Raw genomic sequence first — 21,114 nt, forward strand, 5'->3', positions numbered from 1 at the left:
TATTATGTACATTTTTGTACATGATTCTTCACACAAGGATTTCTGTTGAGTGTATACCTAAGAGTGGAATTGCTGGGTCATAGGTTGTGCATATGGTGAATTTGTGAAATTGGATGGAAAAAAATCCCATCTTTATTTTCACTAACCATTAAATGAAATTTAGCATTTCCTTCAATTATGAATGTAGACAACAAACCATAGCAATATTAGCAGTACTTGTGAGTTTGACTGATAGAAATCATAGATCTTTTCCTAGCACATTACAGTTGTTGCACGTAACATGAAATACTGTTTATGCTGATGCCTTCAGTTCCTGAACTTTTCTGGGTTTCTGCAGCACAAACTGGCTTATTTCCTGTTGGCTTTCCCCATGCGTGTACTTAGTCTCATAATTCCTCCATTCAGCTAAGCAAGTTTTATGTCCTTGTGGGTCCATATCTTTTATCCATTATCATTTTAGTGGGATTTCAGAGTGTTGTGGAGATGAAAACATGTTTCCAAAGTGTTCTATATGGCTTTAAATTTAAATCAGATCTGTAGTTATATCTTTTTTCAATATTATTTATGTATACCTTTAATCTTTTTAATAGGTCAATCTTTTTTTAAATTATATTTATTTGTTTTTTAAAAGTTATTTTTGGCTGAGTCGGGTCTTAGTTGCAGCACTCGGGATCTTTCGTTGCGGTGCACGGGCTTCTCTCTAGTTGTGGCATGCGGCCTTGGTAGTTGCAGCATGCCGGCTTAGTTGCCCCGTGGCATGTGGGATCTTAGTTCCCAGATCAGAGATCGAACCTGCGTCCCCTGAATTGGGAGGTGGATTCTTAACCACTGGACCACTAGGGAAGTCCCAGTAGGTCAATCTTGATAGAGGTATGTCTGTTACATTAGTCTTTTCAAAGAACCAGCTTTTGGTTTTGTTGATGATCCCCATTTTTTTGGGGTGTTTGTTTTATTAATTTTGCTCTTTATTATTATTTTTTTCCCTCTATCTTAGGGATGTTCTGCTCTTTCTCTAGCTTCATGAATTGAATGCTTTATGCATTAATTTGGAATATTTTTAGAGGTGCACTTAACACTAAATTTTCTTCATGATTCCATTTTAGATGCCTCTCCCATGTTTTTTATATGTATTTTATTGTTATTCAGTTTTAACTTTTTCATGATTTTCATTAGGATGTTCTCATTAACTCGTTGGCTATTTAGGGTTGTGTTTTTAGTTTTTAGATGTATGTTTTTGCTGTCTTTTTAGTATTGATTTAAAATTTCAACATGCATGTTTAATTTTTAATGAGTTTAGAGTTGATAGATGGAGTTTCCAGTGCTTTAACTCCAGTCCTTCCAATCACACCATCCACTTTTCTGTTATGGTTGTAAGGTATTTGGGTTTCATTTTTTTAACCTCCCCTTTTTATATTAACAGTTAGTACATATTTAGATTTTACAAAGTCTTTACTCACCATTTCTTTTTGTTTGTTCTCCTTTTTGGGTTCAATTTCCTTCTTGCAAAAATCTTCATTTTAATAGTTGTCAGTGAGGGTCTGTGAATAAATAGTAAATGCCCACAAGCTTTATATATCTAAAAATGCTGTTATTTCTCTTTCATTCTCAAATGAAAATTTAGCTGGATACATTTAACCAAGTACCTCACCTTTGCTCCAATGTCACATTCTTAATGAGGTGACCCTTTAATAACTTTCAAACCATTTCCTGCCCCAGGCAGTATCAATTCCCTTACTTGTTTTTACCTATTACATAATTCACCTATTTGTTTATTGTTTATTTCCTATCTCTCCCCACTAGAATGTCAATTCCATGAGGGCATGGATTTCTGTCTATTTCATTCACTATGTATCCCAAGCGTTTAGAAAAATACCTGGCAAGTAGAAGGTGCAGAGTTTTTAAAAAATAAATTCATTGCACTTGCTGAGTTTGTTGAATGAATATAGAATTCCTGATTGACTTATTTTCTTCAGCACTTTGAAGATATTATTTTATCACCTTATTCTATCATCTCTGGTATCTTTTTTTTTTTTGAGAAGTCTGTAGTTATTCTTCTTTTGTTACTTTTTGGGTACTCTACCTCTCTTATCTTTTAAGATTTTCTCTGTTTTTGATGCTCTGCAATTTTACTACAACATGTCAGATGTGGATTTGTTATTATTTATCTTGCTAAGTACTTAAGGTTGCTCCTTTAGCTTGAAGATTTACTTTATTTCTAAAAATTTCTCAATTGTTATCTCTTCAAATATTGTCTGTTTCCCATTCTCTCCTTCTTGACTCCCTATTAGATGTGTGTTAGAATGTCTCATTCCCCCTACCACGTAACCAGGTTTTCCTTTTTTTTTCATTGGTTTACTGTGTTGGGTTCCAGGTCATTTCTTCAGATATGTATTCCAATTCAGTGATTCTTTCCTTGACTGTGTCTAGTCCATAATTTTTAAACTTTGTTCAAAATTTAATGATATTTTTTTAGTTGTTACAACCAGGAGAGTGCTACTGGCATCTAGTGGGTAGAAGACAGATATGCTGATAAAATTTCTATTTGTATATTTTTCAAACCCATCTTTTTTAATGCTTTAACATGTTTGTTTTTGTATCCAAATTTCCTCTTCTCATAAGGATACTGCTCAATGGTAAGTAGACTTATCATGGTGATCATTTTGAAATGTATATAAATATTGAATCACTATGTTGTATACCAGCGACTAACATAGTGTTGTAGGTCAATTATACTTCAAAAACAAACAAATTCATAGAAAAAAAGATCAGATTTGTGGTTACCAGAGTTGGGGGGGGGGAGTTGGATGAAAGTAGTCTAAAGCTACTGGAAAAAACACATACAATGTAAGAACTGTGAGTTGAGTCTATTCCGTGTCTTACTGAGGACTGTAGCCCAGGAGACAGCCCGTCAGATAGCTCTGAGAAACAGTTCCGAAGAGGTAGGGGAAGAGCCAGTATATATAGTGCAGTCAAGATCTCGGTAAAGGTTTACTGCTCATGAGGATCAAATATCTCAGTCAATGATTTTAGTACTTTTCTAAGTATGGGAAGGTGCGAGCATATGGTGTCATTGAAATTTTTCCTTACATATGCATTTTAACTATCCAGGGGCCCATATATCCAAAACACACAATGCTTCATCCTGAATTCCTTTCAGGGTGTCCTTGTAGGTCAGTGACTGCAGTGGCCAATGACTTGATCCTTGTAGAACTGGAACGGCAGGCCACATTCTCTGTTTACAGTATAAACTTCCAGTTATAAGATAAATAAGTACTAGGGATGTAATGTACAACATGATAAATATAATTAGCACTGCTGTGTGTTATATATGAAAGTTGTTAAGAGAGTAAATCCTAAGAGTTCTCATCACAAGGAAAAAATTTTTTTCTATTTCTTTAAATTTGTATCTATATGAAATGACGGATGTTCACTAAACTTATTGTGGTCATCATTTCATGATGTATGTAAGTCACATCATTATGCTGTATACCTTAAACTTACACAGTGCTGTATATCATTTATATCTCAATAATACTGGAAGAAAAAAAATTAGGACACCACTCAGATTAGATTAGGGCCCACCCTAACAGTCTTGTTTTAACTTAGTCACCTTTTTTTTTAAGTTTTAATGCTTTTTTGAATTTTATTTTATTTTTATACAGCAGGTTCTTATTAGTTATCTATTTTATACATATTAGTGTATATATGTCAATCCCAGTCTCCCAATTCATCCCACTGAGTTTTAATTTTTAATTTTTTTACAGTAGGTCTTTGTTGGTTATGTTTTATTTTTATTATTTTTTTATTTTTAAAAATAATTTATTAATTTATTATTTATTTTTGGTTGCATTGCGTCTTTGTTGCTGTGCACAGGCTTTCTCTAGTTGCGGCGAGCAGGGGCTACTCTTCGTTGTGGTGCACAGGCTTCTTATTGCAGTGGCTTCTCTCGTTGCAGAGCACGGACTCTAGGCGCGCGGGCTTCAGTAGCTGTGGCTCGTGGGCTCTAGAGCGCAGGCTCAGTAGTTGTGGCGCACGGGCCTAGTTGCTCCGCGACATGTGGGATCTTCCTGGACCAGGGCTCGAACCCATGTCTCCTGTATTGGCAGGCGGATTCTTAACCACTGCGCCACCAGGGAAGCCCTCCATGGTTATCTATTTTAAATATAGCAGTGTGCATAGGTCAATCCCAAACTCCCAATCAATTTAAAAAAAAATTTTATTGGCATATAGTTGACTTACAATGTTGTGTTTGTTTCTGCTGTACAGCAAAGTGAATCAGTTATACGTATACATATATCCATTCTTTTTTAGATTCTTTTCCCATATAGGTCATTACAGAGTATTTTTAAAATATTTATTTATTTATTTATTTGGCTGTGCCGGGTCTTAGTTGTGGCATGCGGGATCTAGTTCCCTGACCAAGAATCGAACCCCGGCCCCCTGCGTTGGGAGCATGGAGTCTTAACCACTGGACCACCAGGGAAGTCCTGGTCATTATGGAGTATTGAGTAGAGTTTCCTGTGCTATACAGTAGGTCCCTATTAGTTATCTATTTTATATATAGTAGTGTGTAAACCTCCCAATTTATCCCTCCCCCTTAGTCACCTTTTTAAAGGCCCTATCTCCCAATATAGTCATATTCTGAGGTACTGGCGGTTTCAACATACGACTTTTGGGAGGGAAACAATTCTGCCTATATAACAGGTCTCCACAGTAAATTTGAATTGGCAGAAGAAAGAATTAATAAACTTGAAGATATATCCATAGAGATTATGCAATCCAAAGAATAGAGAGAAAAAAGAATGAAGAAAAATGAAGAGCCTCAGAGAAATATGGAACACCATTATGCACACCAACATATACGTAGCAGAAGTACCAGAAAGAGAGGAGTGGGAGAAAGGAGGGAAAAAAAGATATTTGAAGAAATAATGGCTAAAAACTTTCCTGAATTTATTGAAAAACAATCTACCCATCTAGGAAGCTCAATGGACTCCAAGTAAAACAAATGCAAAAAGATCCATAAACAGACACATCATAATAAAAATGCTGAAATATAAAGACAAGGAACAAATCTCGAAAGCAGCAAAAGAAAAATGACTCATCATTTACAAGGGAATCCCAATAGGATTAAAAGCTGACTTTTTATCAGAAACAATGGAGGCCAGAAGAAAGTGGGACAATATATTCAAAGTGCTCAAAGAAAAAAAAAAGACAGTCAGCTAAGAAACCTGTATTGAGCAAAGCTATCTTTCAAAAATGAAGGTGAAATAAAGACATTCCCAGGTATATAAAAACTGAGAGACTTCATTGCTAGTAGACCTACCTTACAAGAAATAGGAAGTTTTTTAGGCTGATATCAAGTGACCCCAGATATTAGTTCAAATCCATACAAAAAACCCCAAAGAACAAAGGTAAAGGTAATTGTTGGAGGAGGTCATCAAGATGTGATTGTTGGTTGACCCAAAAGCTGGACCCAGGTAATTAGAGGCTCCTTATCCCCCCACTACCCGAGTCAGTGGAATATGTATTCTACCCACCATTCCCACACTAGGTGCCATTTCAAGAATGTAGCCTTGAGAGAGTAATGCTGAATTGTTGAGACCACCTGGACTGAATATGTGACTGAACCCTGTTAAGGCCTCTATGTAAACTTTTAAGATTCTAGTGGGTGGATGAAGAGATTTACTTAGCTTGCAACCACCCAAGACAAGCCTCCTATGTAAGTTCCCTTGCTTATTAAGACTGCCACCTACAAATCTGGAGTGGTCTGCCTCTTTCATTGGTATCTCCTTACCCTCTGTGTAAGGGGGCGAATTTCAGATTTCACCTGGGGAACTCCTGAGGTTACAAACCAACAGTAGTTGTATAATTATTAAAGACAGTATAAATGCATATTTCTTCTCCTTTCTTCTCTTAACCAGTTTATATATTAACTGTAGAAAATGATATGTCTATAGTGTATTGTTGGGCCTATAACATATAGAAATGTAATATATTTTCCAATAATAGCACAAAGGAGGTGGGTGGAACAAAGATGTATTGGGCTAAGGAAATGATTCCAGATGGTAACTCAGATCTACCAGAACAAATAAAGAGAATCAAAAATGATAAAAAGAAGGTTAATATAACAGAAGGTATAAATATATACTTGTTCTCCTTTCTTTTCTTAGCTCCTGTAAAAGTCATAAAATTATATAAAGTAATATAATAATGTATTATTAGTTTTACATTTATAGATGTAATATGTGTAACAGTAATATCACAAAAAGGGGTAAAAGGGAATAGAAGTATATAGGAATGTTTTATATCTCACTGGAAATAAATTAGTATAAATCTGAAGCTGAATTTTTTTTTTATAAAGGATATATTTCTTTTTTTAAAATTAATTAATTAATTTTATTTTTGGCTGCATTGGGTCTTCGTTGCTGTGCACGGGCTTTCTCTAGTTGTGGTGAGCAGGGGCTACTCTTTGTTGTGGTGAGCGGGCTTCTCATTGCAGTGGCTTCTCTTGTTGCGGAGCATGGGCTTTAGACGCACGGGTGTCAGTAGTTGTGGCATGCAGGCTCAGTAGTTGTGGCATGCACTCTAGAGCCTGTGCTCCACAACAAGAGAAGCCACCGCAATGAGAAGCCGAAGCACGGCAGTGAAGTAGCCCATGCTTGCCGCAACTAGAGAAAGCCCGTGCACAGCAATGAAGACCCAGCACAGCCAAAAAAAAAAAGACATGAATGGTAAACCCTAGAGCTGCCATTAGGGAAATAATTCCAAAAATGTGAAAAAATCATTAAAGAAGTTAAAATGCTATATTAGAAAAATATTTACTTAATGCAAAAGAAAGCAGTGAAGTTGGAATAGAGGAACATAAATGAAAAAAAGCAAAATACAAACATACATTCAACTCTATCAACAGTAACAGTAAATGTAAATGGATTAAACAACGCAAAAGATAAAGTTTGTCACACTGGGTAAAAAAAACAAGATCCAACTGTTACTGTCTACAGGAGACATTTTTTTTTGGGGGGGTGTGTGCCATCTTAGCTCCCCAACCAGGGATTGAACCTGTGCCCCTTGCAGTGGAAGCAAGGAGTCCTAACCACTGGACCGCCAGGGAATTCCCGGGGGACACGCTTTAGAGTCAAAGATCTAAATAGGCTGAAAAAGATATATCATGTAAACAGCAACCACAAGAGAGCTGAAATGGCTATACTAATATCAGATATAATAGACTTTAAAACAAAAAAAATGTTACTACAGATAAAGAGGGACATTCTATAATGATAAAGGGGTCAATCCATCGAGAAGATATAACAATTATAAAATATATGCACTTAGTAAAGGAGCACCAATATACATGAAGGAAAAACTGACAGGAATGTAGGGAGAGATGGACAATTAAATAATTTTTGAGACTTCAATACCCCATTTTCAATAATGGATAGAATAAGTAGGCAGAAGATCAACACAGAAATAGAAAAATCTAACAACGCTATAAACCAAATAGATCTAAGAGACACATCCCACTCTTAGAACCCTCCACCCAACAAGAGAATGTACATTCTTCTCAAGTGTACATGGAACATTCTCTAGAATGGACCAAATGAAAGGCCATAAAACAAACCTCAATAAATTTAAAAGGACAGAAAGAATACAAAGTATGTTCTCTAGCTACAGTGGAATGAAATTAGAAGTCAATAACAGAAGAAAAACTGGAAAATTTATAAATATGTGGAAATTAAAAAACATACTCTAAAACAATCAATGAATCAAAGAAGTCAAATGGAAGATTAGAAAATACTTTGAGATGAATGAAATGAAGACACAACATACCAAAACTTATGAGATGCAGCAAAAGTAGTGCTTAGTGGGAAATTTATAGCTTTAAATCTGTACATTAAAAAAAGAGAAATCTCAAATTAATCACCTAACTTTCTACTTTAACACACTGGAAAAGTGTCTTTTCCAACTAAACCTAAAGCAAGCAGAAGGAAGGGAATAATAAAGATTAGAGGGGAAATTAATGAAAGAGAGAACAGAAAAACAATAGAGAAAAATCAATGAAACCAGAGCTGGTTCTTTGAAAAGATCAATAAAATTGGTAAACTTTTAGCTAGATTGACTAAATAAATAAATAGCAAAAGAGAGAGGACTCAAATTACTAGAATCAGAAATGAATAGGGAAGTACCTGGCTGTCCAGTGGTTAGAACTCGGCACTTTCACTGCAGGGCCTGGGTTCAGTCCCTGATCGGGGAACTAAGATCCCACAAGCTGTGTGGCGCGGCCAAAAAAAGAAAAGAGGGGACATTACTGATGATCTTATAAAGATAAAAAGGATTATAAATGAATACCATGAATAACTGTAAAAGAAATTAAAGATTAAAATGAATAGAAAAACATCCTGTGTTCACTGATTAGAAGATTAACATTAATTTTTTAAATTACTTTACTTATTTTGGCCACGTCACCATGAGGCTTGCAGGGTATTAATTCCCTGACCAGGGATTGAACCCAGACCCTCAGCAGTGAAAGTGTGGAGTCTTAACCACCGGACTGCCAGGGAATTCACGATATTAATTAATATTATTTAGATGGCAGTGCTCCCTAAGTTGACCTACAGATTCAATGCAATCTCTATCAAAATTCCAGCTGATTTATTTGTAGAAATTGACAAGCTGACTCAAACATTCATAAGGAATTCATAAGGAATTGCAGGAGATCCAGAATATCCAAAACAATAGGAGGGCTCACACTTCCTGTTTTCAAAACTTTCTACAAAACAACAGTAATCAAGACGTTGCGGTACTGGCATAAAAATAGATATATAGATAAATGGAATGGAATTGAGAGTCCAGAAACAAGCCCATCTGTCTATGGTCAACTGATATTTTTACAAGACTGACAAGAACATTCAATGGTCTTTTCAACAAATGGTGCTACGTCACTGGATAGCCACAGGCCAAAGAATGAAACCAAACCCTTATCTCATGCCATACACAAAAATGAACTCAAATTGGATCAAAAACCTAAATGTAAGAGCTAAAACTATAAAACTCTTGGAAACATAGGGGTAAATCTCTATGACTTCAGATTTATTTATCAGATTTATGTATTCTCAGATGTGATGCCAAAAGCATGAATAACAAAAGAAAAATGGTTAAATTGCACTTCATCAAAATTAAAACCTTCTGTGCTTCAAAGAATACCAACAAGAAAGTAAAAAGACAACCCACAGATTGGGAGAAGATATTTGCAAATTATATATCTGATATGGGCCTGGTATCCAGAATACATAAAGAACTCTTACAACTGAACAACCCAAAGTCAAAAAACCCAATTAAAAAATGGGTAAAGGACTTGAATAGACATTTCTCCAAAGATGACATACAGATGGCTAACAAGCACATGTAAAGATGGTCGTCATTAGTCATTAGGGAAGTACAAATCCAAGCCATGATGAGATACCACTTCACAGCTACTAGGATTGCTATTAAAAAAAAAGGGAAATAAGTGCTGGTGATGTGGAGAAATTGGAGCCCTCTTACATTGCTGGCAGGAATATAAAATGGCACAGCTGCTGTGGAAAACAGTTTGCCAGTTCTTCAAAAAGTTAAAGATGGCATTACCAGGGACTTCCCTGGTGGCACAGTGGTTAAGAATCCGCCTGCCAATGCAGGGGACACGGGTTCGATCCCTGGTCCAGGAGGATCCCACATACTGCAGAGCAACTAAGCCTGTGCGCCACAACTACTGAGCCTGTGCTCTAGAGCCCGTGAGCCACAACTACTGAGCCCGCGCGCCTAGAGCCCGTGCTCCGCGACAAGAGAAGCCACCGCAATGAAAAGCCTGTGCACCACAATGAAGAGTAGCCCTTGCTCACCACAAGTAGAGAAAGCCCACGTGCAGCAACGAGGAACCAACGCGGCCAAAAATAAAAAAATTAAAAAAAAAAGATAGCATTACCATATGACCCAGCAATTCTACTCCTAGGTGAATACTCAAAAGAATTGAAAAACAGGTACTCAGAGATATGTACACATTTTCAGAGCAGCCCTATTCACAATTGCCAAAAGGTGGAAAATAAAAAATGTCCATCAACAGATGAATGGATAATAAATTGTGGTATATACATACAATGGAATATTATTCAGCCTCAAAAAGGAAGTTCTGATACATACTACAATGTGAGTGAACCTTGAAAACATTATGTTAAGTGAAAGCCAGACACAAAAGACTACATATTATATGATTCTATTTATATGAAGTATCTAGAATAGCTAAATCCACAGAAACGGAATGCATATTGGTGGTTGCCAGGAGATGCTGGGAGGAGAGAATAAGGAGCATTTGCTTAATGGGTATGAGGTTTTCTTCTGGAGTGATGAAAATGTTTTGGAATTATATAGAGGTAATGTCACCAAACTGTTCCTTTTTTTTTTTTTTTAATAAATTTATTTATTTTATTTATTTTTGGCTGTGTTGGGTCTTCGTTGCTGTGTGCGGGCTTTCTCTAGTTGCGGCGAGCGGGGGCTACTCTTCATTGCGGTGCGCAGGCTTCTCATTGCGGTGGCTTCTCTTGTTGTGGAGCACAGGCTCTAGGCGCATGGGCTTCAGTAGTTGTGGCACTTGGGCTCAGTAGTTGTGGCTCACAGGCTCTAGAGCGCAGGCTCAGTAGCTGTGGCGCATGAGCTTAGTTGCTCTGCGGCATGTGGGATCTTCCCGGACCAGGGCTCGAACCCGTGTCCCCTGCATTGGCAGGCGGATTCTTAACCACTGCGCCACCAGGGAAGCCCCAAACTGTTCCTTTTAAACCGGTTAATTTCTTGTTATGTAAATTTCACTTGTTAAAAAAAAATGTTTTAAAAAAGGTTAAACAGTTACCATATGACTCAGAATTTCCACTTCTAGGTATCTCCCCAAGAGAAATCAAGATGCACATACACACAAAAATGTGTGTACATGAATGTATCATTATTCATAATAGCCAAAATGTGGAAACAACCCAAAGTCCACCAACTGATGAATGGATAAACAAAATATAGTATAACCATAAAATGGAATATTATTCAGCCCCCTTAAGGAATGCATTGATATACTCTACAACATGGATGAACGTTGAGAGCATGCTCAGTGAAAGCAGGCAGTCACAAAAGGCCACATATTATATGATTCCATTGATATGAAATGTCCAGAAGAGGCAAATATGTAGAGACAGGAGATTACTGGCTGCCTGGGGGGATGGAGAGTGACTGCTAATGGGTATGCTTTTCTTTCTATTTTTTTTTTATTAGCAAATTTTTAAAAATTTTTAAAAATTTTATTGGAGTATAGTTGATTTACAATGTTGTGTTAGTTTCAGGTGTAGGGTATTGCTTTGCTTTTTGAAGTATTGAAAATTTTCTGAAATTAGATAGTGGTGATGGTTGCACAACCTTGTGAATACACTAAAAGCCACTCAAGTGCATATTTTAAAATGGTGAATTATATGATATGTGAATTATATCTCAATAAAGCTGTTACAAAGAAGAGTACATGGGAGATAAACAAAAGACATTAAGTATACATTATTCTTGGTTGGGCGAGAGGGAAGGAGAGATAAATAGCCAAAGAGGAAGATCAATGGAAAAAAAGCAAGGGAGTGATTACCATAAAAATCAGCATAGTGGTTACCTGTGTGTGTGATCTGGAGAATCTGGATAATGTGATGGGCTTCTTGAGTGTTGTCAGTTTTGTATTTCTTGACCTGGGTGGTGGTTATGCAAGGGGTTCCTATGTAACTACTTGTTATGCTGCAAAGTTGTGTTTTATGCACTTTTCTCTATGTGCCTCTCTCCATCTCACTAAGTGGTACCACTTTCCACCTGGTTGCTCAGGTCAAAAATCTTGGCGTCACCTTGACTCTTCTATCTTACACCTCATATCTAACCTGCCAAGACAACTTGTCAGTTTTACCTTCAAACTACATTCAGAATCTGACCCCTTCTCACCACCACCTGGTTTGAGGCACTTACCATCTCTCACCTGGACAGCCTTTTTTTTTTTTTCTGGCTGCGTTGGGTCTTCATTGCTCTGTGCCGGCTTTCTCCAGTTGTGGCGAGCAGGGGCTACTCTTCGTTGCAGTGCGCAGGCTTCTCATTGCAGTGGCTTCTCTTGTTGTGGAGCACAGGCTCTAGGCACACGGGCTTCAGTAGTTGCAGCATGCTGGCTCAGTAGTTGTGGCTCGTGGGCTCTAGCGCACAGGCTCAGTAGTTGTGGCGCACGGGCTTAGTTGCTCCATGGCATGTGGGATCTTCCCGGACCCAGGCTCGAACCCACGTCCCCTGCATTGGCAGGCGGATTCTTATCCACTGCGCCACCAGTGAAGTCCCAACAGCAGTAGCCTTCTAACTGATCTCTCTGCTTCATCCCTTGACCCTCCTGCTCTGGTTTATTTTCTACATAGCAACCAGTTTCTTTTTTTTTCTCCTTTGATTTGAAGGTGTTTCTTAATGAGATATAATCACATACAATGAAACGCACATACATGTACAGTCCAGTGAGTTTGGATAAATGTAGACACCTGTGTAACAAACATCCCAGTTAAGATATAAAACATTTCCATTATCCCCCATAAGTTCCAGAAGGATCCTTTTTTTTTTTTAATTAATTATTTATTTATTTATTTATTTTTGGCTGTGTTGGGTCTTCGTTTCTGTGCGATGGCTTTCTCTAGTTGTGGCAAGTGGGGGCCACTCTTCATCACGGTGCGTGGGTCTTTCACTATCATGGCCTCTCTTGTTGCAGAGCACAGGCTCCAGACGCGCAGGCTCAGCAATTGTGGCTCACGGGCCTAGTTGCTCCGCGGCACGCGGGATCCTCCCAGACCAGGGCTTGAACCCGGGTCCCCTGCATTGGCAGGCAGATTCTCAACCACTGCGCCACCAGGGAAGCCCCAGAAGGATCCTTTTTAAAGCCAGTGTTAGATCATGTTAGTCCTCTGCTCAGAACCTCCCAGTGACTCTCCGTGTCACTGAGAATAAAAACTCAAGTTCTTACAATGGCTCATAAGGCTGTACACAGTCTGCCCTCGCCCCCCCCATTACTTTTCTTATCTAATCTTAGAGTTCTTTCCTCTTCCTTCAGTCCACTCTGTACGGGCTCCCAAAACAGATAATTACATTTCTTCCTCACTGTTCCTAGGACACGTCAGGCACTTTCCTGCCTCAGGGCCTTTGCACTTGGTGTTCTGTCTGGAATGCTCTTCTCCCAGATATCTGCTTCATTTAGGTCTCTGCTCAAATGTCACCTTATCAGAAGAGGCCCTCCCTGACCACCCTATATAAAATAACATGCCCCCCCACCCCGCACTCTCAGCCCCTTACCTTGCTTCATTGTTCTTCATAGCACTTAGCTCAATCTATTATATGTTATGCATGTATAATTCTGTTACTCTCTCTCATGTAAGTTCTAGAGTGCAGGGACTTGAGTGCTTTTGCTTTGGCTGTATCTCCAGTGCTTAAATCAATGCCTGGCATAGAGTGAGTGCTCAAAAACTATTTATTAAATGAATGTCCACAGCCTCCGGTCTAGTCCAGTCTGCCATCATATCGCCTGGACTAGTGCACGAGCCTCCTAACTGATCTCCCTGTCTTGTGTCCGGTCTCCACGATCCATTTCCCACACTGCAGAATTATCTTTTTAAAATTCAGATCTGATCATCTTACTTTCTTTCTTAAAACCCTTTGATGGCATCCCTTTGCCCTTCTGATAAAGTCCAGAGTCCTTAACATGACTTGCAAGGTGGCTGACTTGGCCCTGACTACCATCCGTCTTTTTCCTCCAGCATCCTGGTCTGCTTGGAGTTCTTAGCTGAAGCCAGTCTCTCACTTCAGGTCCTTGGTATATACTAACCCTCTGACTGTGATACTCTTCCTACCACCCCCCTTTCAGGTCTCAATTTGAGGGTCATCTCCTAGGGGAGCCTCCTCTGAGCTCTCAGACTAGGTTAGCGCCTTCAGAGTTCAGCTGCAACTCATCTCTGCTGGCACGCTTTCTTTTCCTCCCCATATTTTTTGTTTTTTTGTTTTTTGCCATGCCACAAGGCTTGCGGGATCCCAGTTCCCCAACTAGGGACTGAACTCGGGCCACGGCAGTGGAAGCCCGGAGTCTTAACCACTAGGCCACTAGGGAACTCCCTCCATATTTAATTTTTTTTTTAATTTGTAGGAATAACTATTTAGTTTTCACCTATGAAATGAAGTTGTACCATTTAATTAAAGGTAATAAAAAAGATTTCTTTTAAAAAATTTAATCATAAACTTTGTAAACATGAAAAATACCTTGAGTACACCACTGATTTTTGCTACTCATTGTCCTGTTTCTTTCCATGACACTTTTTAGAACACTGTCTTGCTTTGCGTTCCACCTCAGTGTAAGCTTCTCTTTCTCCATCTGCCTCTACAACATCCTCTTTCCTGTTCTGCTGGTTTTTTGTCTCATCTCTTAAATGCTGTTTTCTGTGTGATGCTTTCTTTAGCCATTTTCCCACTAGGCTTCTCATGTATCCCCACTGTACTTAATACATTCTGTTAAAGAATGTTATCACATTATATCAAGTGAGTTTGATTCTGAACTCCCCCAAAGGCTGGGATTGGCTTAATCCTGAGAGATCAACCCAGTGCACTTTTGTTCTTGTACTCTTCACACCTGCACTGTTTGATGTCCAGCTCCATGAGGTAAGGGGCTATGTCTACCTTGTTTGCTAATATCCCGTATGCCAGGCATGGTGCCTGACAGAGTACTTGCTCAAAGAATATCTTTAAATGGACTAACGAATACGAATATAAAAACTCTAACCCACAATTTATTCTTACATCTGTTTCCTGGGATCAGCCCAAATTCTAGTCAGATCAATAAAAATTTACAGGTCATTTGCCCTAACTGGCCTCCCTGCCTTCCATCTCCCTGCCATCTATCCGATAGCCTGCAACCACAGTAACATTAAAAAAAAAAAAAGTCTGATTGTGTTCCCCTCCCCAAGTCTCTATCTCCTCATTACCAACAGAATATAGTCAAAGCTCCTCGGCTTGGGTTCAAGGCTTTGGCCCTGATCTCCTTTTTCAAACCTCTCTGGGTTTATTTATTAAGTGCTTATTATATGCCAAGCACTGGCCTAGTCACTGAGGAGTTCACAAACTAGTTGGGAAGACAGGTACATAGATTAACTTTAATAGGACGTGATCAGCTCTATTACAGGGTCTGTGAGAACACAGTTTCAGACAATGGATTATAAAATGTTAGATTTTTGCCGTCTGCAGGTTCACAAGTTCAGTCTAGAACTGCATGTCCAATACGGTGGCTACCAGCCACATTTCAAGTGCTGAACAGCCACACGAAGCTAGTGTAGTGGCTATCATACTGGACCGCGGAGCATAGGCCATTTCAGTCATCCCTGGAAGGGATGCATTACCTATAGGTGCTTTAAGGAGAGCAAGGAGCATTTCCCATACGCACAGGCTGTGGGGCTACCAGTCCCCCAACCCAATTCTCCCACTCCCACTGCTCCCCTCAACCCCCAACAGACACACCTTGGCTGGGGTGTATATTGAAGTAGTATGGGCTCTCAAAACAGATCATGTATGAAAGTACTTTTGTAAATTATTACGTGATGCAAAAATGTGATATAATAAATAGGTTCAGTTCTTGTTTTCATCACAGCTTTGGTCACTTCAAGCAAATTCTAGCTCTTTTCTCGAACTTCTCCCATCCCCCAAATTTTTGCTAAAGGGTTTTTAAAAGTATCTGTTACACACAGGCAGCATTTATACCAGGTAAAAATCCAGGTTATACCTACCTTGATGCTTTTACAAGCCACCCATCCAGGATCCTACTTCACCACCCGCCTTTTCCTCTCACTTTCCCTAGAAAGGAAGAACACGAATTAAGATTTCCAAAACAACAAAACATTTATTTTGAGATTTGAGAATAATGGGAAAATTAAGTAATGGGAATTGGACCCTCATCGGGGTCTTCTGGGAAATCGGAAGCACCACCCTCTTCTGCAGCTCTATGCTTCTCCAGTTTAGCAATCAATTCTTTCGCTGGATTGAAGACGCCATTGGTCTGCTGGTCACAGACATAGCAGCGCGGGGTGGTGCGGAAATGCTGCAGCGCACAGCTCTCGCAGAAATAATGCCTGCACTTGGTGACAACTGGGTTTTGGAAGGTCTGGCGACAGATGAAACACTTGAATGGTATTTCCTCCTCATCGCTTCCCACTTCATAGTTTTCGTCCTCATAGACACCATAGCGACCCTCATCAAGCTCACGTTCGATCTGCCACCCATGCTTGTAATCTGAACGGTCATGGAGGAATTTGCAGCTGTCTCCGAAGCCGCAAAAACCAGTCTCCTTGTAGTCCTTACAAATGTCGGGCTGGTAATCCCAGCGCACGGTGGCACGCAGATGCTCGGGAGCTCGGATGGGGCCCTTCCTCACCATCCCGGAGGAAGCATTGCCCATAGACGTATCCTTAGGCTTCATGTATTTCTGATAATTATTGATTCCCCGATAGATCTTGTCATCTTCCTTGCCCCTCAGCTCCTCCTGGATCTTCTGGCTGCGCTCAAAGATGGCTTGCGCGTCACGTTCCTTCTCTGTGTCTAGTTCGTAGACAGCAGTCGCCCCCATATCCTCTGGCCCCACGGGTTTCGCCGAGCGAGTGGACTTATAGACCACGCCGAGGCTCTCGGGCTCGTTCTCCCCCTCTCCCTCCTCGCTACTCAGGTCGCCGTAAGCCGCCTTCTGTTTACCACTGCCACGGGTTTTCTGTATCATCGGATTGTGGGTCGCCCGCTTCTTTTCCGGGCGGACCACAGTGCTGCCTTCGTCACTGCTGCTGCTGCTGTCTCCGGACTCTTGGTCGCAGACTGGGCGCTTTCTGCGGCCTGCAGCCCCTTTTCGCACAGGCTTTTTGAAAAGAAAGGTGCACACCTGGTCTGTCGTCTTTCCTGGAGAAAGTTGCTCTGCCATTTTAAGAGTTTCGAGCTCCGAAATGGCTGTGGCCTGCTGGGTGGCGCGGAGCTGCTTCACGTGACTGCACGTCTTACGCTCGACCGCGAGTCGGTACAAAATCGTCTGCGGAAAGACGACTGTGGGAGCGAGAGTGTGCGAGAGCGCGGGCGCGCGCCACTCTTGGGCCCTGCCGCGCCCCGTCGCTTCCTCAGGACGCGTACGTGACCCCGTCCCGCTCGTGCGCTGCCGCGGAAGTTACCGGAAAGGGATTGAAGCCGGGTCACCTTTAAGGAGCTTGGAAGGAAGTGTTTGGCCTTGGTAACGGTGTCGCGATGTGGTTCGAGATTCTCCCCGGGATCGCCGTCATGGCCGCGTGCTTATTCATCCCGGGAATGGCCACTGCACGCATCCACAGGTTCACTAACGGGGGCAAGGTAAGGCGGCTTCTCCGGCCCGGCGGCTGACTCCACCGGCTGGCGTTACGAAATGGGCGGTGGGGTCGGGAACCTGTTAGGACCCGGAGCCTCTCTCCGAGATGGGGAATACCGAGATCGGCCCTCCCTTTTTTTTTTTTATTGCCTAAAAGCAGAGGCTTGCGGAACGAAGCCGACGGGAACCGTATTCTACTTTAGCAAGAAACAGCTGGTTGCTAGGTGAAGCGTGGGCAGGAGGGCGGAGCAGAGTTTTGGGGGCTGGAAAGGCAGGAGATTGAAAGAGGTAGGTCCAAACTGCTAGGCAGAGGAGAGAGGCGTCAATTAGTCTTGCCCCACTCCCTCTGACCTCTGGTCTCCTTTCTTGCTGGATTTTGATTTTAATTTCTCACATCCATATCTTGGTCTTCTTGTTTTTCACTTTTTTCCTAGCCTTAGTTAGTTTGTTTTGTTTTTGGCCGCGCCGCGCAGCTTGCGGGATCTCAATTCCCCGACCAGGGGTTGAAACCCGCTCGGGCAGTGAAAGCGCCCAGTCCTAACCATTGGACCTCCAGGAAATTCCCCTTAATTAGGTTTTTTTACTTTGACATTTTTTTATCCTCCCACTTTCTCTTGCAAGCCTTTAGGAACTTAGGTCATGCTCCTGTTTTTCACATTAGGATTGTGATTTTCCTCTCTAATTAGTCCTTCACATTATCTCTAAAGTACAGAGTATAAATGTATTTACTTTCTGTTTTGTGATTGTCTTTCACTTGTGATCTACCACTGTTGTTTCTTCTCATTAGGGTCCCCAAAGGGAACAAGTAGTCATGACTTTAAAAAAAAAAAAAGAAAGGAGGACAGAAAAAAATGATGCTGGTTAAAATAGAAAGTGTAAGAACTCATGGTTACCATCTTAATTCTAAAGTTTAGTGGTCCGATTTTATTTAGGATTCTGGTCTTATATTGTTAATTTGGTTTTTATATCAGTGATTCCATTTTTCTGGAATATCACTTACTAATATCCTTCTATTGGGTCACTCATCTTTATAAACTACAATAACAATTTCTTTTAATTGTAGGAAAAAAGAGTTGCCTATTATTCATATCAGTGGAATTTGATGGAAAGAGATAGGCGCATCTCTGGAGTTAATCGTTACTATACGTCAAAGGTAAGATGGCTCTGACACTAGCCCATCTGTCAGGGTTGAGGTGCATTCTGGTTAATGTTTTGCCAAAGGTCTTACAGCAGACTGGGAAAATGCAAACTAAAATAGCACTGTCTTTTACATATTTAATGATCCTTTGTATTTCTTATTATGTGGATCATCTGCCTATATCCTTTCTTGTTCTGTTATCTTTTTCTTTTTGATCTATAGGGCTTCTTATATATATATTACAGACATTAATCTTTTGTCTCTTTTATATGTGGCAAATATTTTTCCCAGTCTGCTGTCTTTTTTACTTTATGGTGGCTTTCATCAGATAGTTTTTAATCTTGATGTTCAGTTTATCATATTTTATTATTCTGGATTTTGGGTTTTATATCTTGTTTACAAATGACTTTTGTACCCAAGATTCTAAAAATATATTTCTACAGTTTCTCCAAATACCATTACAGTCTTTTTTCCTTTTTTACATTTAGTGCTCTGACCTGTCTACAGGTCATTTTGGGGTATAATGTGAAGCAAGGATTTAACTTTAGTTTTCTCCAAGAAACAGCCAGTTGTCACAGTTATCTACATATGGAAAAGTCCATTTTTTATTTGAAATACCACTCTAGTAAACTAAATTTCCATATACACATGGGCCTGTTTCATGAATGCACTCTTTTTTTTAAAATTTTATTTATTTATTTATTTTTGGCTGTGTTGGGTCTTCGTTTCTGTGCGAGGGCTTTCTCCAGTTGTGGCAAGCGGGGGCCACTCTTCATCGCGGTGCGTGGGCCTCTCACTATCGCGGCCTCTCCTGTTGCGGAGCACAGGCTCCAGACGCGCAGGCTCAGCAGTTGTGGCTCACGGGCCTAGTTGCTCCGCGGCATGTGGGATCCTCCCAGACCAGGGCACGAACCCGTGTCCCCTGCATTAGCAGGCAGATTCTCAACCACTGCGCCACCAGGGAAGCCCGAATGCACTCTTTTATACTCCATTGGTTTGCCAGTTCCTGCACCAGTACATTAAAGAATTACTATAATTTTATATTTGATTGAATCATATGAAACTGCTGTTTTTGTGGGTCAAAAATGGCCAAGCAGTAGCATTTTCATATGGTTCAACTTAATAGTATGTTCTTATATATTGTAGGAGTTCATCCTCATTATTCTTGTAAAAATTTTTACTATTTTATACTTCCTCCTTGCTAATTCACCCTTCACAGCAAATCTAGGTAAATATTAATTCCATTTTATAGATGAGAAAACAGAAGGTCAGAGTGATTAAATTACAGTATAAGGACTCAACCTATGTGATCTGCCTCTCAGTATAGTGCTATTTGAGAATCTAATCTGATGAACATGATGATATATATCTACTCATCTAGAGTGGTATTTCTCAAAGTATGGTTCAAGAATAACCAAAAAAAGGGAGAGTGGGGGAGGAATTCCCTGGCGGTCCAGTGGTTAGGACTCCGAGCTTCCACTGCAAGGGGCAGGGACACGGGGCACGGGTTCGATCCCTGGTCAGGGAACTCAGATCCCGCAAGCCGCACAGCCAAAAAAAGAAAAAAAGAAAAGAAAAAGTATGCCATCAGGATCACCTGGCATGTGAGATAAAATACAGATTCCTAGGACCCTGACTGGACCAAATGAATTAGGATTTTTACAAGGTGGCTCCTAGGACTATGCAATTTTAATTTCTCTCAAGGTGATTCTTCCTTCAGTTGAAACAGAATACGTGGAATGTGTTATTTTAACACCTGGAAGAAATGTCATCACTGATTACTCTTTTCCTTTGTTGTTTCTGAAGTATTTGGTTGTGAACTGAGTAAGATAGAGTGGTCTTCTGAATAGTGTCATGCTTACAGGGCAAGAGTTCTGGAGTTGGGGGTCCCTGAACTTGAATTCTGGCTCTACTGCTTCCTTACTGACTTAAACAAGGGACTTTTAACCTCTCTGAGCCTCCATTTTTTTCACCTGTAAAAAAGTAGAATGGGGCTAATAATATCTTCCTGATGTTGGCTGTTATTTTATAAAATGGATTTACCTTACTGTCCTCTGACTCTGAGGGTGCTTTGTAGAAGGATCCAGGTGGTAAATAGTTGCTTTACTTTAGTTTTGATTGCAAGTGGAAGGGGGGGTTGTCTTTTCATATAAAGTGGTATGTTTGCTACTGTCAGAAAATGAAAATTAGGAGTCATTATAGGTTATAGGAATCATTGTAGGTTATAGTACATGTACATCTTTGACAGGAACAGAATTCTCACATTTTCCTTTTTAAACTGTTTTTCAGGGTTTGGAGAACATTGATTAAGGAAGCATTTTCCTGATTGATGAAAAATAACTCAGTTATGCTTGTCTACCCCTGCTAGAAGGTTATGCAGTGTATTGTGTAGCATGCAGTGTATTTTGTAGTGTGTAATAAAAATAAAACAAAAAAGTAAAATCAGAGGTTTTCTTTACTTTTTAAAATGGTACTACACAAGATCAAGCAGTCTACCCAATGTAGCTTTATCACTTTAAAAAAACTAAAGGCAACTGAGGCTTGTAAAATTATAGACGTA

General features: G+C 40.0%; 3 protein-coding genes across 7 annotated transcripts in view; 1 reads left to right on the plus strand and 2 right to left on the minus strand.

Annotated features, from left to right (window-relative positions):
* Positions 1 to 17,093, minus strand: part of UPF3B (UPF3B regulator of nonsense mediated mRNA decay) — a 43,357-nt gene extending 26,264 nt beyond the window's left edge. Inside the window, exons 1-4 of one of the 5 annotated variants that reach the window (XM_082445556.1) lie at positions 16,967 to 17,093; positions 15,828 to 15,894; positions 12,017 to 12,554; positions 1,458 to 1,538 (exon numbers count right to left, since the gene is read on the minus strand). In XM_082445556.1, coding sequence (XP_082301682.1) covers positions 1,458 to 1,538; positions 12,017 to 12,060 — 125 coding nt within the window. In that variant the 5' untranslated portion in view covers positions 12,061 to 12,554; positions 15,828 to 15,894; positions 16,967 to 17,093. Of the gene's footprint in view, positions 1 to 1,457; positions 1,539 to 12,016; positions 12,555 to 15,827; positions 15,895 to 16,966 lie in introns of those variants that run through there. The other 4 variants (XM_082445558.1, XM_082445559.1, XM_082445560.1 and 1 more) reach the window with 4 other exon arrangements.
* On the minus strand, positions 15,915 to 17,005 carry RNF113A (ring finger protein 113A; the record flags this gene model as incomplete). Its single annotated transcript, XM_082445588.1, has 1 exon — positions 15,915 to 17,005. The coding sequence occupies one exon, from the start codon at positions 17,003 to 17,005 to the stop codon at positions 15,971 to 15,973; it is 1,035 nt and encodes a 344-aa protein (XP_082301714.1). The 3' UTR covers positions 15,915 to 15,970.
* A 194-nt stretch (positions 17,094 to 17,287) lies between the features above and the next one.
* Positions 17,288 to 20,999, plus strand: NDUFA1 (NADH:ubiquinone oxidoreductase subunit A1). Its single transcript, XM_082445640.1, has 3 exons — positions 17,288 to 17,421; positions 18,480 to 18,569; positions 20,844 to 20,999. The coding sequence occupies exons 1-3, from the start codon at positions 17,320 to 17,322 to the stop codon at positions 20,862 to 20,864; spliced, it is 213 nt and encodes a 70-aa protein (XP_082301766.1). The 5' UTR covers positions 17,288 to 17,319; the 3' UTR covers positions 20,865 to 20,999.
* The last annotated feature ends 115 nt before the right edge of the window (positions 21,000 to 21,114 follow it).

Source organism: Balaenoptera physalus, assembly GCF_965194825.1.
Source record: "Balaenoptera physalus genome assembly, chromosome: X".
Classification (NCBI taxonomy): Eukaryota; Metazoa; Chordata; class Mammalia; order Artiodactyla; family Balaenopteridae; genus Balaenoptera; species Balaenoptera physalus.